At 40.2% G+C, this 17,609-nt stretch overlaps 2 protein-coding genes and 1 long non-coding RNA gene across 5 annotated transcripts; 2 read left to right on the top strand and 1 right to left on the bottom strand.

Annotated features, from left to right (window-relative positions):
• Window positions 1-1,971: 1,971 nt before the first annotated feature.
• On the bottom strand, window positions 1,972-13,717 carry LOC5505269 (mismatch repair endonuclease PMS2). Its single transcript, XM_032373677.2, has 4 exons — window positions 13,362-13,717; window positions 11,578-11,926; window positions 4,480-4,765; window positions 1,972-3,848 (listed from the first exon to the last, which is right to left on the bottom strand). The coding sequence occupies exons 1-4, from the start codon at window positions 13,715-13,717 to the stop codon at window positions 2,215-2,217; spliced, it is 2,625 nt and encodes an 874-aa protein (XP_032229568.2). The 3' UTR covers window positions 1,972-2,214.
• LOC116616571 lies at window positions 7,188-8,318 on the top strand. Its single transcript, XR_004295362.2, has 2 exons — window positions 7,188-7,350; window positions 8,200-8,318. It is a non-coding gene; the product is annotated as an uncharacterized LOC116616571 (long non-coding RNA).
• LOC116613071 lies at window positions 9,414-16,764 on the top strand. Of its 3 annotated transcripts, XR_007314130.1 has the most exons (5): window positions 9,414-9,486; window positions 11,586-11,667; window positions 13,367-14,012; window positions 14,104-14,128; window positions 14,718-14,771. XR_007314130.1 is itself a non-coding variant. In XM_032373678.2 (2 exons), the coding sequence occupies exon 2, from the start codon at window positions 14,623-14,625 to the stop codon at window positions 15,523-15,525; it is 903 nt and encodes a 300-aa protein (XP_032229569.2). In that variant the 5' UTR covers window positions 13,719-14,012; window positions 14,104-14,622; the 3' UTR covers window positions 15,526-16,764. The 3 variants fall into 3 exon arrangements, 2 of the variants coding, with proteins under 2 accessions (XP_032229569.2, XP_032229570.2); XM_032373678.2 differs by lacking the exons at window positions 9,414-9,486; window positions 11,586-11,667 and having other exon boundaries at window positions 13,719-14,012; window positions 14,104-16,764; XM_032373679.2 differs by lacking the exons at window positions 9,414-9,486; window positions 11,586-11,667; window positions 14,104-14,128 and having other exon boundaries at window positions 13,719-14,012; window positions 14,718-16,764.
• Window positions 16,765-17,609: the final 845 nt, after the last annotated feature.

Consider the following 17,609-nt stretch of genomic DNA (forward strand, 5'->3'; position numbering starts at 1 on the left):
AGGATCGAGTTGTTGTTGCTGTATTTTAACCTGATCGATTCGTACTGGACTCGTACAAGGAAAACCCCAACTGACACAAATCATCCAAATTAACCCGGGCAGAGCTCGGGATAACAGCTTCAAGTGGAACATGTAAATGGTTTCAATTTCTGGCTTTGTGTTTATCGGTATTTTCTTGTGACCTTAAGAAGGCTATCCTCTTCGATTGGAATTCAAGCCTAAATGCCTTCTTTGTTTAAGCACTAATTACAAGGTAGGCTATAGGGGACACTTTCTGCATTTATTTCCATGCAAAAACCTTATTTCGTCACATTCTACGCGTAGGGCAGAGCTCGTAAGAGCGAAAGCAAGGTAAATACATCCAGTTCAAGTAATCACTAAAACAAGCATTAGACTACATCACTTTGGAGTAAAGTTGTCCTATAGCCCGTGGTTAGGCTAAATTTTAGATCATTTTAGAAAATCACAGTCCAATCAGAAGCCGGGCCTGATCTTAAATTGATCTAAAATATCTAACATTCGGCCAATCAGAGGCCGGGATTTCAGTAAGTAAGAGAGAAACAAAATGGCGGTAAATTGTCTTCTGACTTTGCGCACGATGTCTACATCATACGAAGTGGAGTGTTCTTCTACTCGTGAGGGATTATAGATAAGGGTTTAATTGATGATTTCGGTGGATCTCGAACGGAGTCCAATGTTTATATTATGGATTATTACTTTCTAACTTCGCTCGCTCATTTTCACTCAAGACTGAGATTCCTATACATTATTTATCTAATACTTGCAAAGCCCTTGGGTCACATTCGGCGTATTTGTATGGGTAGTCATACAGTTTTGAGTTCAATTCGGGATTAATTTGCACGAGTGAGTTTTTTTAAAAAGCATCATAATTGCACGAGCCGTCTTCGGCTTCGAAATCGAACTGTTAAACAGGCATTTGGGCTTGAATTCCAATGTAAATAAATTCATAACAAACTGAGGGAAAGCCCCTTTAATTGTAATAACAACCATAAATGCAATAAATAGTAAACAATAAATGTAATAAACAGGAAATTTTAAATGTAAAATTTAAATGTAATAATAACCCAGCCTGCTCAACAGGCGTTAGTTGCGTAAAAAAATGGAGCACTGTTTGCAACACTGTTTTTTTTTGCTCTTGTTTGAATTCTATTGAAGATATCAACAAGGAGACACTCGAAAACAAATTTCACAGCAAGCGCTCTGTCATCACGTGCTATAACCAACCAATCAGAATTTTAAGATCATTACTGGTAGCCAGTGTAGCAAGCCAAAAGGGTTGGAAAAGAAGAGAGGAGACAAGGCGCGCTAGGGAAGGGAAGGATGAGGGAGGGCTCCCTTTCTCTACATCCGCTCCATCCTTCTCTCCAGGCGCGTAGGATCTCTCATTTTCCCAAGCCCTTTGCGCTTGCTACGCAGGCTAACTACAGGCTTTCCTTTTCCCATCTCGCCCCAATCTCCCTATTTTTGGCCGAGCGCTACGTCCGATAGAACGGCTTTTCTGGGGCGCTTTTCGAAAGCCTGTTTTGCAGGCTAATAACCATAAATGTAATGAACAGTCAACCATAAATGTAATAACACGTCGCCCATAAATTTAACAAAAAGTCAACCATAAATGTAATAACACGTCGCCCATAAATGTAATAAACAGTCAACCATAAATGTAATAATACGTCGCCCATAAATTTAACAAAAGTCAACCATAAATGTAATAACACGTCGCCCATAAATGTAATAAATAGTCAACCATAAATGTAATAACACGTCGCCCATAAATTTAACAAAAAGTCAACCATAAATGTAATAATACGTCGCCCATAAATGTAATAACCCACGACAACCATAAATGTAATAACACATCGCCCATAAATTTAACAAACAGTCAACCATAAATGTTATAACACGTCACCCATATATGTAATAACCCTCGCCAACCATAAATGTAATAACTGATAAAGCAGTCACAAAGTTCTTTTATTAGCTCCATCATGTGTTTACTCCATCATGTGTTTACTCAATTGTTTTCTTCGAGCCTCGCCTGAAGGAGGTTAATAATCACGTCCTGCCCTTTAAATAGTAAAGCAATTAATTTAGTCCAATTCAAAATAAGAAATGTTCCCAAGTTAGTTTTCCCCAGCCCCCTTAACTAACGGTCAACCACAGGAATCCTGACATGGCATTGCTTGTGCGTATTAGTTATTCAGATAAAGAGGGCAGCATTGCAAGGTTCACAACATGTCTCATTGTGGGTCTTCCATGCGGACAATTCCACGGATGCTCCATCTCTCCCATGTGTCTCACAATCCCTTGCATCTGGGCGTGGCTTAGAGCAGTGCCAACCATGATTGACATCCTGCACGCGCGGCTTGCAAACATCTTGCGCACGCGCGTGGGTCGACACAGGATTCCCGGTGCGTCACTCAGCATGAAAATGAGTTCTTCAACGTCTTCGACGCCAAAAGTCCAATTCTTGCTTGTTGGCACTGACACAAGTTTGACCTTCTGTGTTGCAGGGGCATCATCGTCTATTTGAAATTCGAAGCCGTTTTTACGGAAGATCTCGAGATTATCCAATAGTATACTCTCGTTCACTGCAGTCAATTCGAGTTTTCTAGGAATTATAAGGCGCTGGTTTCGTAGAACTGTGTTTCGCTGCTGCATCTCGAAATTGTACTTCTCGTCCGAAGCATGCTGGTCAATAATAAATAAATCATTATCCAGCTTAGCGAGGATAAAACCCAAGTTAAACTGACCGACAATTTCCATTCTGGCAAAAGATCCTCTTTGAATGTTTCTCGTTAATTCTTCTTCGGCAGCAGAGTTATTCTCAGGCGAAATTTTTGCTCTAAAAATTCTCACTTTACCATTCTGTGTGATTGAAGTGTTAAGACTATGTAAGCATGTCCTTAGCTTTTCCATGCTGAACTCGACCTCGACCGTCTTTCTTCTTGAGAAAATAACTTTTAGGTCTTCATGGTCGTTTGAAAAAGTCCCTCCTGTTGATGGAGTATTTGTAATGTTTTCTGCTTTTTTATTGCTCGAAGTCGTTCTTTCTGCCATTTTAGTAACTTCACGCGTTTCTTGAATATTCTGTCTAGTGTGAAAACTCTCCTCTTTCAAATCACTTTGCATAACAGGAAATATTGACGAGCTTTCTAATGCTAAGCTATCGTTTTTATTATCTTTCTTCAGAAGCAGTATCTCCTTTACTTTCGTGGGTTTATTTCCCCTGTGGACTCTCTCCTTTTGTTCTTCATGTTGACCTGCACTAGAAAGGCCTATTTCATCGTCACCTTCAATTATTATTCCTGGGATCTTAGACCCAAAATTTCCAGAAAACTCGCTATGAATGATTTCTTTATCCTCGTTCTTACAGAAGATTTCAGTTAGCCTAGCTTGTTTTGCAACCGGCTCACTTTGTTTCTTTTCACCGGAAGGAGATAATTCTGAAAACTTTCTCTTGAATTTTGACAGGGAATTCAAAGTATTTTTTTGCCTCACACACGTCTTTTCGTATTTACCCACTGAAAGTCCAGATACATTGTTGTTGCCATGAAGACTATTAAGACTGTTGCTATGGAAACCACCAGAAGTTGAAGCACCCGCATTGTTTCCACTGGGGCTGTCTCCAGAGGCAAGTGAAAAGTGTGAGGCCTGTGTCGGCGATGGCAGAAGTTTAATTTGCGTGAACATTTTTTGATTGACCTCGTAAGTTGATGTCCCTGGATCAAACATCTTGATGAGTGACGTGCGAAGGGTGGCAAGAAGTAACGTTTCTTGTTGGAGAAACACCTGCCTCTTGTCCGGTGTAACATTGACGTCTACTGCATCTGTAAAAAGAGTATCAGGAACCTGCTATATGATGAATGAATTGGTGATCAGGGTCGAATCAGGGTCTTGGAAAGGGAGGAGTTGGAAATGTTTTTCCGGACAATTCTGCTCCCCTATACCGCCTTCCTGGCTACTATTTCGTATTAATTCCCGTCCCTGTATCTCACATCAAAATCCGTATTATGGCCAAGAATAAGGACGAATCCCGGTTCCCGTTATATAAATAATACAAATCCCAAGATTTCGCACAGACATCATAAGCGCCGTTGTCGTAGGTGAGGTTCTATTCTATGGCGCACCGTTTTTTGGCATAAGTCAACAAAAATAACGTGCATAAAATTCCTAGGAATGCAGCCAGTCTGGCTATTTCGAAATTCCATAGGCTGTCATTTGGACTTTTCGTAAATGTTTTGTTTTGTTTGCTGGAACCGAGAAGCCGGCCGATCCAGTGCCCCTTGCCTCTTAACGCGCCACAGGATTCCCAATGTTCGAAAACAGGCATTTACGAATAACCATACATGACAGCCAGCTAGCAGGCACCACTTTTAAAAGCTGTGATCAAAGGTGCACCTCCCCCAAAGCAAAGAGATATTAAAAGGAAACTTTTATTTAAAAATAGAAGAATCTTACCTCTCTTTAGCGATATATCCAGCATCACAAAAGGGGACTGGTGTCTGTTATACATGTGATACACTTCACTCACCACGCGAGACACCTTAGGCAAATCACAAGGGCGTTTATTAATGAAGAAGAACTGTCTATCAGAGGAGCTTCGCCCAGAGCCGTGGTCTGCCTTTGATATGAACCCTGTGATCGTGAATGGGTTACTCTCACTGTTAGAGACTACTGAAAGGTTGAGCTCGGTGCAGTCTTCCTCGGATGGCTGGAGTTGCTTGAATGGTAACAGGGACTGTACCTGAGAGAACATAGATATTATTTACAACAATAAGCAATGCCAATAACAGAGCCTATGTAGCATGTCTTGCACGTAAAGAAAAACTTGTCATGACTTGTAACAGCTAGTCAGCGAGCTAGTGCGCGGTTCACAGAAGAAACACAATTCTTGTAGTAGACACTTCAACTTTCTTTATTGATCATTTAACCAAATTGAGTTTAAAAGTTAGTGCCATAATACTACTATAGCCAGGAGGGGGGCATGCTTAAAGTTCGCTCGCGCGTTAATCAACAGACAACAGATCATAAACAGAGGGCGTTATCAATATTAAACTTCGCAGAGAACAGTCAATGTTTATGCGATTGCTCTAGATTTTTTACCAAATAAATCCACCAATGTATGGTGAGTGCAAACATTTAAAAATTGTATTTGTATTAACACGCAATAATGTAGTAGCACATAAAAAGTAAACACATGTTTTGCTCATTTGAGACTGACGCAAAATTGAGCGTTAGCTTTTTGACAACACTACCAGAATCAGTTCAATATGTGGTAATACAGCCTCTGTGAAAGTTAGAAAGAAAATCTGTGGAAGAGAAAAAAAATTAGATATATATTTAGAGTTCCGACCCGAAAAATTGACAGCGAAGTTCAGTCCGTTCGAAAAGCGTTTATGTTAGCTTTTATTACCCGAGTTTTTGCAAATACAACCGCCAATTGTGTACGATAACTCATGTCAAATTTGGTTTGGCTGAGTTTAATAGAAAGAAAGTTGTAACATTTTAAATAACACTACCATATTAGAACATCTTTCCGCAAAACTGATAAAAATACATTTTCCGCAATATTTCAACAATTAACTGTGGAATTTTAGAGATATTTGTCAATGATAAAATTCGGTCCTTTAGACAACTTCTATGATCGACTAGACTACATACAAGCGCTTTGTTGGGGAAGGGGAATTTTTCAAAGTGAGGGACTATCTCGGGTTGTGTATGCAAATCGAGAGCGTGTTGGAAATGCACACATCAGTGAGGGGGGCGCAAAGACGAGGGTCAAGCCTGAACTGTTTACAATACAACACAATAAGATCTCGTGCGTATCAACGCAATTCAACGTTAAGAGCTCTTGTTTTAAACATTGCATTTATCGACAGGTAACCATGTCTGCGTTTTGGAAATTTCTTCTTTTTGCGAAGTTATAAGGTTTAATCAGGGAAGTGTCTGGTTTAATGTAACGAAAATTGGGTATCAAAATCCAAAGTCAAACGATTCTGAGATCCATTTTCTTTTGAACAAAAAAAAACTATCAAAATTTCCAGACACGGTTTTGTTGCCAATCGTATTCTGATGTATATTTTGTGCTTGGGCAGGCTTCAATTTATACCGCCATGATACTAGAACTCGTATTGCAAACACCACTTGTTTGGTCAATTTTCAGGGCGCACTTCATATAGGGTTAATAATTCACTAAAGGGATACATGCTCGTATTCTACATTTACTCTGCTTTAAAACGGTATATTGCTAGCAATGTCAGTTATGATGTCATGAGCCAGCCCTTTGGCTAGAAGGGGGTGGGGAGTGGGAAAAATGCGACTCAAGCAACGAGGGGAGCAACTAGAAAAATACTTTTCGCGGCTTAGTGGAAACGAAGCTTCTATAAACTACAATCTACAGTATTTATTCCGACTTTTAATAGGGAGGCTTGAAAACTGTGAACATCAGTTTTTGCACATGTATTTAGCGGAGCCATTCAGGGCACGAAGCCGCGCGCAGCGCAGCTTCATCTGCAAACGAGATTATTATTTCGGAATGTCCGTCAGTGTTTCCACGGGGATTTAGCGGAGCCACTATGGGGCACGGAGCTGCGCGGAGCTTCATATAGAAATTTATCTTAAGGCTGCGAACGAAATTATTATTTTTCAAAATCATTCCCTACGGGATTTAGCGGAGCCACTATGGGGCACGAAGCAGCGCGGGGCGGAGTAGAGAGAAAATGCATATTTAATAAATTCACGAAATCTAATTCAAAATATGTCAAATTTGAGTAACAAGAAACAAGAGATGCCATGTTTTCTTACAGTACGTGGTGACCTAATTTCTAACATTTTAAACCCTAGGAGAAATATGGAAAAAATTATATATAATATATATATTTAAACAAAAACAGCGTCACATGGCGCCTTGAAGTCTGAGGAGTTTGTTCAAGAAAAATCAAATAGAAAAAAAATTTGGAACGCTTCACGAATTTGCGTGTCATCCTTGCGCTCGAATCATTCTGATCTTCGTGCCCAATGTTAGATCAATTTTAGAACATTTTAGAACAAAATGGTCCAATCAGAAGCCGAGCCTGTTCTAAAATTGATCTAAAATGTTCTAACATTGATCTAAAATGTTCTAACATTGATCTAAAATTTCTAACATTCGGCCAATCAGAGGCTCGGATTTTAGTTTGAATCTTAGAGCGGTAGAAAAACAAAATGGCGGAAAGTTGTGATCACTAAAGTTAATTATCTGACTTTACGCTTTATTTATACGAATCGAATCGACAAAACTTCCTGGAGTTATCGACATCAAGCTTCTTTACTACCTCCGTCACTCTGAAGGTGAGATTTTCGGTCCGGTTGTTTTAGTTTTCGTGTTTTTTGTCCTCCCCTCTAGCCCACTCGTAAATGCATGATTTAACGGATCGCAAGACACGAATAAAACAAACTTTTCGGTTCGATACTTCTATTATATTCAAAAATAAGTCCAAGTGTAGTGTTCTTCTACTCATGAGAGATTATAGACAAGGGTTTAATTGCTGCGATCAGTGGATTGCGTACGAAGTGCGATGTTTATAAATTTGAAATTATAACTTTCTCACTTTGAAGCTAGTTTACACTTATCATCGAGACTGAAATTCCTATACATCATTTATCTTGGTGCTAAGAAAGTCCTTTGGCACGTTCGGCGTATTTACTCGGTTATTACATGATAAATATGCACCTACAAAGGTCAAGTTTTTGTTGTATTTTGACCGGATGGATTCGTACTTGGCTCTGCTAGGAAAACCCCAACTGCCACACAAACCATCCACTTTAATAAGGTTTTCGCTTGGAATTAAATGCAAATACTGTCTACCTTGTCTTTAGTGATTGAATAAAGAATAATTCGAGTTGTTTCAAAGGTATCTAGGCTTGAATTCCAGTAAAAATAAATTCAAAACAAACTTAGGGGAAGCCCCTAGCTGTATAATAATTAATTCTTGTGAAAGAAATTCTGTATTTATTGCTTTTATTATGCTTGTGATTGTCTGTAAAGATAAGTGTAATCAATTGTGCATGTGGAACATGTATTTAGTTTGTTTCATAGCCTATAATTACAAAATTGAATGATTTTTAGAGACACATTTATCTAGAAGCTGTATAGATTGTGTATCTAACCCGAAGTTTTGCTTTGATTTTGATATATAGACATGCCTCCACCAAAGCCTACCTTCAGGTTCCGCCCGAATGGGGAGCTGGAGTTTGCGGCCACACCTAGGGCCAAGGATGTGGCCCAATTGGTGAAAAAACAAAAAAAAGAACAAAAATTTGGCCCAAAGCTGAGTAAAGAGGAGGTAGTTATAATTTACTTTTGGCAATTTTATCAGCATTCTTGCAGTTATTCGCAGTTTTGGTTTTAATCTGGTATTCGTACCAAGGCGTCAGGGCTTAACTGTGGCTGTGTGGGGTGATTGTATGTAATGGACGTTGGTGCATGGGTTAAAGTGTGTACGTGTGGCTATTTTATATGGTGTATTGCATTTAGCGCTGTAAGGGTTGGAGTAGTGGCTATGTATGAGAGGTAGAAATAGGCTAGCAGTGAGATGTTACGGGAGAACTGTGTGTTTGACCTTCCGAGGAAGGTGATAATTACATGTAGATAACTTATGTAGATGTATGCATGTGTACATGTAGATAGGCAGTGACATGCTGGAGTCACCCCATTCCATTAAGGTGTGCAGTTATGTAGGCATTCATGCCGCATTCTGTAATGGGTTCGAGTCCCATATGGTCCATGGTGTTCTCCGCATGTCAACTGCATGGTTTTCATTCACATTTCCCATTTTTTCTATTTTTCACCACTATTATAAATTTGCAGTGTTTTTCTTAGACTCTTTTGATGCATTTTGTGACTGTTTTTTTCACTCTTGCACACTTTTCTCCTTCTTTTCTCCTCCTTTTCTTCCTTTTTCCCTTCTTCTCTCTTTTTTTTCTCCTCCTTCCTCTTCTTCTTCCTCTTCTTCTTCCTCCTCCCCTCCCCCCCTTTCGCTGGGGCGGGAAGATTGCGTGCCATCCTTTGCGCTTGCACCGGGCTGATGTTCTCTGTTAATCGGACCAATTTTAGTATATGTGCTGCCGGAGCAAGCACGACCACACGGAACTGCTATCATATATATAACTACGGAGTTCGCCAACCCTTCGCCGTGTGGTAGCCACGGTCCATAATTAAAATAAATACTTTAAAAACATAGACACAATGCTCAGGTATTAGGTTTAAGGTGTTACAATATAGCAGTATATATTTAAAATGCTTAAAATGACGGAAAAAGCATGATTTAATTACAATTTTAGTTTATGTCTCCCTTAAACGCGTCATCAATGCGTAAAATTTGCTTACAATTGTGGCCAAGCTGCGCAGACTTATTGTCAATTGATTCATCTATTCATCTCCACCAACAACATTAACACGCGAGCCAACATATCATCATCTCGGAGGTCAGTAAATGTAAGATGGAATTGCTATTTTGGGGTACTACTTCTTAGGAATCAAGTCCTATGAGTAGGAACCTTTGGCTAAACCTTTTAATACTTTTGCGTTTTCAAGCATGGAAGACCTTAACTTATTCAGTCCACAAGTCTTTTTCTAAACCAACGAGAGCAGCGAACAATACATAGACACCTGTCTCTCTCAATACTTTGTATACGCGAAAAAAGCTTCACTATTGCAGCAGAAAAGACTTCAGAAATGTGGCTTTAAAATTCCGTGTAACAGAATATGAGTTCTAAACTAAGCCAAGGAGAAGTTTGTCTTAATCCCTAATTTGTCGTACGACTTTACAATATAACACATCTTCAAATTAAGAGCGTCACATTCAGTTGTCATAAAGATAGACTAGTACATCGATGGAATACCGCTGTAGTTTTATTTCTTTATAACAAACACATTCTACTTCTAATAAAACACACATAAACTAGTCCATGGAAAACACATGCTGATAATACATTTACGAGTAATAGAATGTACAACAGTATAGCGCGTTCGCGTGTATTACTGGACAGTGTAAGAAGCTCGTGAACATTTTACCCTTTCTACATCCGATCTCTATTAAATAAAATCAAAATAAAGGCTCCCAGAACAAGTCAAAAGCAGTTGTAAGTTAATCATATTCGAAAATATCATGCATGGGAACGTGCTATTTTGAGAAGATTCAATTATACCGCTGCCTGACAGAGGGCTCGTAACGTCTGCTAGACGTTTGGCTAGACGTTGCGTGACGCATTACCGCTATCGTTTGTTTGTGTTGACATACAGGCCACAGATGCGGGTATACTTAGAGCGCTTTTGTGGTTATCGGTTTTGCAATATGGATCATCGCCAACGAAATTTAAATCTATTATATGAAAATGGCTCTATTAACTAACTAGACTCGGTTATTCGAAAATCAGAACTTCGCTTATTCGAAATGACTAGTACCACGTTACTTTATCCTGTTCCTCACGCACAATGTTTCAAGTCACCGATTCCTTAGGAGTAACAGGTTTTTTTTTTCATGTAAAGAAGCGTAAGTAAATGTTATCGCCAACAGTCGACCGTAAAGGCAAGTTCACAGCGTTACAAATTCCGGTATCCACAAGAGCCTGTTAGTTAACGAACCGATCTGAGATATTAGAGACGGTTTGGTATTAGAGACGGAAATTCTCTCTGAAATCTTACCTGCAAAATAGCCAGAGGGGCCACAAAGCAATTATACTATCTCGTTTAAGGGTGGTTGTCCTGGATCAGTTGTATAAAGCTCATGTTTACGAAGAGCAAAGTGCAAGTGCAACTCAGACAATCTGCCAATCAAAATACCAATATTGTGCCGCAATGTTGCTAAGAAAAGAACGGTTGGTTTGACTGTAAAAAAGGGGAAATATGGGTTTCTTTTTCTCTCTCCCTTTCTCTCCATGAAACCAAAATTTACATAACCCCAAAATAATTTCCAAGACAAAAAACACCCAGACTCTCATCCTTAACCCCCTAAATAAGTTTTCTAGCAACAGTTGAAATTAATTTGCCAAATTTCTCATCTTGCAATCCCTTCCCACAGAATCGTTTTCAATGTCAGTACCCCCTCCTCTACAAGTGCCTCAATTTGGAAAAAATACTGCATCGTGTCTCACCTGTTATCATTTAATTCCTTTTAACTTGTGACCCCCTTTCCCCACATTATTGTATTCAATGTCATCCCCCTTCTTTGCAAAGAGCCTCATTGTAGGAAAATACTGCATTGTGTATCACCAAAGACAGCTATGATGTTATCCTTAAATTTTCTTACCTTGTGACCCCCTCCCCTCCCACAGAATTGTTTTCAATATCATTGCCCTCCTCCTTTCCAGGGAGCATAGCAAGGAATTTTTCCTTGGGGGGGGGGGAAGGGTCAAAGTGATTTCTCCAGAACATTCATTCCCAACTGTGACTAAAGACTAAGACGTAATAGCTTTATTGGACCGGAAAGGGGGGGGGGCCCTGGGTAGCCCTCCTGGCTGTGCCCCTGCTTTCGTTTTCAACAAGCCTAACTGTGGCAAAATAATGCAGTGTCTTACCTGCTTAGGGCCAAACACAGCTGTGATGTTATCTTTGATTTGTGAGCTTCCATGAGTTGACACAACAGTGGATCTCCTCCCTGAGACATGGTTAGAACAAGTGATTCTGGTCCCTGCACTGATAAGGCAATACCCTTGTAATACATGCACCAGCTTGACAAACTCTTTCTTGATGTTTCTAAGGAACTCCTTGTGGCGGACAGGGAGGGTAGAGAAAAGGTTAAGAACTGTTACCATTGTTCCTTGCTCCCTTGCACAAGGTAGCTTGGATTTCAGTTTACCATTGTGGTCATAATCCAATTTGGTTCCTGCTGTCTGTGAGATGTGCCGCGTAGTGATTGACAGGTCACTAAAATGTAAAAACACAACATTGTATTTAGCTATATATACTAATCTCACCACCCACTACTGATTAACTTCCCAAGCCATTATAAGAAGATCAGCATGCAAATTGCTTCACTGAGTCCCCAATAAACACATAAAGTACTTGGATATGAGGATTAAGGGGAAGGGGGGCTTCAAGTGGAGACCAGGCTTTTCAGGAAAGGTTGAGTGGAAACTGGGCTTTCTACAAAAAGTTGTGTGGAAACCGGTCTATCTGTCACTCTTAACACGTTTGCACATACTTTTGCGTGTTTTCTTAACACTTCATTTTTATTATCATTTGGTCAGCAAAGGGTTATCATATCCAATAATGAGATTATTTGGCTGCTTAATATAGGTGATAGTAACAGTGAATTATTTAAAATTGGGAAATTGTGGCCACAATTACATAATGTAGGGGCCTCTTAATAAAGGTTGGCTGCTTAAAATTGAGGATCGAATTCAGAGCGTTCACAACAGAACCCCCAAATCCTGTTATCCTGATAGAAATGTCCCACTAATCTATCCCATGCAACATTTCTATCCGGAATCGAGCTTTTTCCTCAAATCCTTCTATCTGGATTGCTAAATCATGCATCACGAAAAAACTATTGTGGACCCTCACTGTAGTGTGCACGTGAAAATGGCCAAAGAGTGGGACGGGTTCAGCTATGACCCCGCCTACCAATGAAAATCCTAGTTACACCCTTAATTTGGCTGAGACCTTTCTCAACGACAACCACGTGATTACAGAAACGAACACTCTCACACAAACAACTAATAAGGTAGTGGTACCTATTATCAGACTTACAAAAAACCCTAAATATCTCAAACAAAAGAAAAACACGCTGAAAAATGACCCATCAAGTCGAAGAAACAACATCCAGAAAACATGTGTTCTCAAGCCTCGGTGCCCTATTATCGGACAGCGGAGGAAACACCAAACAATTCAACATCAATTTGAGCGATTGCCAAGCGAAAGCACATTTGCTGTGCAGCGCATGTGTTTTGAATTGCTTGCTACAGCTATTCTATTGTGACTTTTGCAAGGTATATTTGCCAACAATTATTGCCTGCTGTATTTTAAAGAAAAATGAGGATTTTTTTCACGTTATTTTTTGCGAAGAAATCTGCTGTCCAATAATAGGGCTAGGTTGTCCGATAATAGGTAAGAGCATCCAATAATAGGGCTTCACAGCACTTCTTACAGCTCTTAACGATTGTTTTTCCACGGATTTAACTGCCGAATTTTCGTTATCTAGGTGGAATTATTATGTTTAATAGTAAGTGATTTCTAGCTTTAAAACCTAAGATTCAATTGTGTTTAGTACGCGATATTTTTTTAGCGTAAATCTAAAGTGTCCGATAATAGGTACCATGACATTAATACAGTATCAAAATAATCCCCTCTTATCAACTACCTCAGGGCACAAAGAGAACTCAGAGCCTCTCCTCGAAATCCGAACGTCTCAACAGCCGACAAATCCGAGAAATCCTTCAGCTTGGACGTGTAGTGTTTCAGCGTCAAGGCCTCGAAGTTTTGGGGTTCCACGCCGGCGCCATTGTCGGAAACTTCTATGGAATGACTTCCATGCTCCTTCAGTCTTACATCCACACTCGTAGCTCCTGCATCCAAGCTATTCTCTAATAACTCTTTCATAGCTGTCGCCAGGTTTAGTACAACTTGTCCAGAGCATATTTGATGCACGGATTTACGATCTATTGGAAGAACAGATGGGGCTTCGATTTCGCGCCCGTTTTCACTATTTGCCGCCATCTTGAAAACACTGTCGCTGTAAACCACAGGGTGACCTATCATGTGGACCCATTCGAAACATCAAAACTTTTAATAATTCAAAATACAAATGAAAACAAAGAAGTACATAAACAAAAATCATAAATCGGATATGGAAATCTATTCTATTATCTTGGCCTGATTTTGTGAATATACAGTCGAAGCGAGTCGGAGCCTGAAACTCATGGGTACACTGTGGTCGTCAAATCGGAGTCGTCTCGGTTCAGTAAAGTATTTGTTATGTCCGAGGCAAAGGACAAAATCAATCTTTCTTGATGTGAGTATGCCTCTCTTTGTTTCATTTCTATTCTTTGCTTCATTACGTGCAAAAGTCTGAGGCATGAACTTGCTTTTTACTTTGCGTTTAGGTGTTTCGGAGGGCAGATAAAAATGGTAAGCGGCTATATACTTTCAACCCCTACACACACACACACAAATATTTGTCAATTAAAAAATAACAAGAAATTTAAAGAAATCCATGGAAGAACACTGAATCTGCTCACCCCCCCCCCCTTTCTTAAAACCCTTGTTTTGGCCCCCCTTGTTTGAACTCCTGGGTCCGCCCCTAGCAATCTTTGAATTCAGCGGCTTTTGAAAAAGGTTTCCAATCTTTGTATTATAGAAGCAGCTATATTCTCGACAGAGGTTTTGTTGCGTTCTGTTTTTATTAGCTTGTATGAAAGTCTTGTCGCGTAAAATTCCGTCCGTGCCATCACGTATTAGAGCTTCTGCTTCCCTTCCCGGAAATCAATAACTTCTCAATGTGTGCCAATCAATTTGAATTTTAAGTAATTAATTATTCATAGTCTGAACTTAGTTCGTTTCACTTTTACGAACTTCCGCGTTTGTTTATTTTGACTTCTAGAAGAACGTCGTTCCTAAGCAAAATGCGAACATCAGGGTACCTGCTTGTCACTATTTTACCTCTCTTAGGCACAATGCTCCTAACAGTCTTTGTCATCGTTTGCCTCGCTAAATACAGGAAGTGGCAGTATATCGAAAAGCTGATGCTGTTAGCTTTCCCAGGGATTCTAAAGATTGAAAAGAAAGCGACGGGGAACATATACATCTTTGACAACATAGAGTTGACAGAAGTAAATATGCGACTTGCACATCTCAAGTGCACGGCAAACCAACTTGTCAACAAGTTGTTGAAATCCTTCTTCCGAGTGCTGATGATGATATGGCTTACAACCGCGGCCGTCTTTTGGCAGACCTTGCTTATTGACTTGTCATACGCATGCAACGAAAACGACCCCACCAAGGACTGCTTCGAGTTCAAGACCATCAAGGATGGTGCTGGGAGTTACATGGATCAGTTCAGCGCTCCTCCAGTTGACTGCGACAACCCTAACTCAAACATCAGTGGGCCCGTGGTTTGTTACCGACTTGTTTTCAATCTCGGTCTTGCGTCTGGAGTCAGCTATGGATTGTTCAAAATCATAACTGTAGTGGTAAACATCATATCCCTTGGTATGCTTCTGGCAAAGAAGGGTAGTCAGGTAGGCAAAGTGCAGGCAGCGATCCTTTTGTCGATACTCATCATAGAAATCATTGCCATTGCTGTTTTGTATAGTGTTGATGTTCCCCTGCTTAAACTGCAGTCTCAACAGATGGCTCAGTTTCTTCAAATCGTATTCACGATTTTGATCGCAGGGTGTGTTGTGTTCTTCTTTCCGTGGAAGGAAATGGTCGAGTTGAAGCGTGTGACACAAGGTGATGATCAACCTGCTGCAGCTGTTAATGATGGTGCTGATGTAAATCAGACGAACGGACCAAACGAACCTTAAGTTAACGGGTCTAGCAGACATAGACGAACAAACCAGATGGACATCCTAGCAGACAAACGAACCAGCAGGCACGAACGATCCAGATGTACAGTAGCAGACAGACGAGCGAACCAGATGGACACTCTATCAGACAGACAAAAAAAATAGACAGTCTTGCAGACAGACGAACGAACCAGTTGGACAGTTTACAGACAGACAAACGAACCAGATAGATAGTCTGTTGACAGACGAACCTTTAAATGTAAATCTAGCAGACAGGCGAACAAATCAAATAGACACAGTCTAGAAGAAAGACGAGCGAACCAGGGTACATGCTATTAGACAGACGAACGAACTAGATGGACAGTTTAAAGCAGACAGACGAACGAACCAGGTGGACAGATTAGCAGACAGACGAACGAACCAGATGGGCAGTGTTTAGCAGACAGACGAACAAACCGGATGGACAGTCGGGTTGACAGACAAACCTTTAAATTAACATCTAGGAGACAGACGAACGAACCAAATAGACACAGTCTAGAAGAAAGACGAGCGAACCAGGGTACATGCTATTAGACAGACGAACGAACTAGATGGACAGTTTAAAGCAGACAGACGAACGAACCAGGTGGACAGATTAGCAGACAGACGAACGAACCAGATGGACAGTCGGGTTGACAGACAACCCTTAAATGTACGTCTAGCAGACAGACGAACAAGACAGTCTAGCAGACAGACGAACAAACCAAATAGACAGTCTAGCAGACAGAAAAACGAATAAGATGGACAGCTAACAGACAGAAAGCTTCAGGACAGTCTAGCAGACAGACAAATAGACCCATAGACGGACAGTCTAGTTACAGACAGGCGTAAGGTGTGTGCATTCTTATCAAATTGCTTGCTCTACATTAACGACATTTATCGTGTCGGTGTGTTGTAAAGACGATGAGGGTGAAAGTGTTTTAGAGCTGTAGCAGGCCTCGAAATATTAGGGGGGAGGCACGGTAAAGAAACATTAACAAAATATTAGGAGACACAGTCACGCCCTGGTCATTTCCTATATATTAATAACGGGGTCACGTGCCCCGAGTGCCCCACCCCATGCTACGGCCCTGTGATGACGGTGATAATTAGCATATTGGGTAGTAATGATAATGGTGATATGTTTAAATGATGGAGTTCGGGTGTTGTTGACGTTGGTGGTGGTTGTATGACTATGACTGCTGCTTCTAAATGAAGATAAAAGCATTTGGCAAACGCTGTGAAGATATATCTCTTGGGAATTTTGTCCAGCCATCTCATGACCCGCTTGACATACAGTATAATACTATAGCGTTTAATTGAGAACAAGCTTTTTATAGAGTTAATAAGAACATTGTCCCTCTATTTCGCAATACAAATGAATCCCAGCGGCGTACAGGATTTCTAACAGGAGGAAGGGGCCTTTTTGTTACTGTAAGTTTTTCTTGACCGGCAAAAATCTTTTTTCCATGTGATACCTATGACTGCCCCCCCACCCATCCGATTCCCCCCCCCCCCTCAGCCAATCCTGGCATAACAATCAATTGCTGTCGTTTTTCTAAATGGTCAAAAAGAGCTTGGGGCGAGCGCGCGGGAGACCTGTGACATTCTAAAACGTTAGGGACTAGGCTCCATTTCCAAGATTACGTTTAAATTCTCGACTTACAAAGTTCAAGAGTGATAAAAAAGCGAAAAAATGATTGAAGCGGACTCCCAAATATGGTATGTAATGCCTAATAAGGAAATGACCGAGCGAGCTAGAAAAACGACAGTTTTTAAACAAGCTTGACTGTTATGGTACGCGCCTGCTCACAGGCGAAGAATTTTTTTAAATTTTTAATACAAAATGATAATCGCGTTTAGAGCCTTCTAGACTCTAGGGGAATTTTTTTTTATCCCAAAAAATAAGTATAATATGTTTTTAAATAATGTGTTTCTGCTCCTTTCTAATAATTAAGGTATGGCCTTTATAATTATACAATTACTTTGATAATTAAAATAATTAAAATGGTTACAAATTCATCAGTTATTCACCTATGTTGAATAATAAAGAAATAATAAAGTTGATGGCCTTCTCTGTATTG

Source organism: Nematostella vectensis, chromosome 11 (assembly GCF_932526225.1).
Source record: "Nematostella vectensis chromosome 11, jaNemVect1.1, whole genome shotgun sequence".
NCBI classification, from domain to species: Eukaryota; Metazoa; Cnidaria; class Anthozoa; order Actiniaria; family Edwardsiidae; genus Nematostella; species Nematostella vectensis.

Excerpts from the sequence above, each read along its gene's own strand:
- LOC5505269 (XM_032373677.2), bottom strand. The coding sequence starts at position 13,717 with ATGGCGGCAAATAGTGAAAACGGGCGCGAAATCGAAGCCCCATCTGTT. Across the intron at positions 4,766-11,577 it reads CTGTGTTTGGCCCTAAGCAG|GTACAGTCCCTGTTACCATT; the intron begins GTAAGACACTGC and ends ATGTTCTCTCAG. Across the intron at positions 3,849-4,479 it reads GGATATATCGCTAAAGAGAG|ATGCAGTAGACGTCAATGTT; the intron begins GTAAGATTCTTC and ends CTCTTTTTACAG.
- LOC116613071 (XM_032373678.2), top strand. The coding sequence starts at position 14,623 with ATGCGAACATCAGGGTACCTGCTTGTCACTATTTTACCTCTCTTAGGC.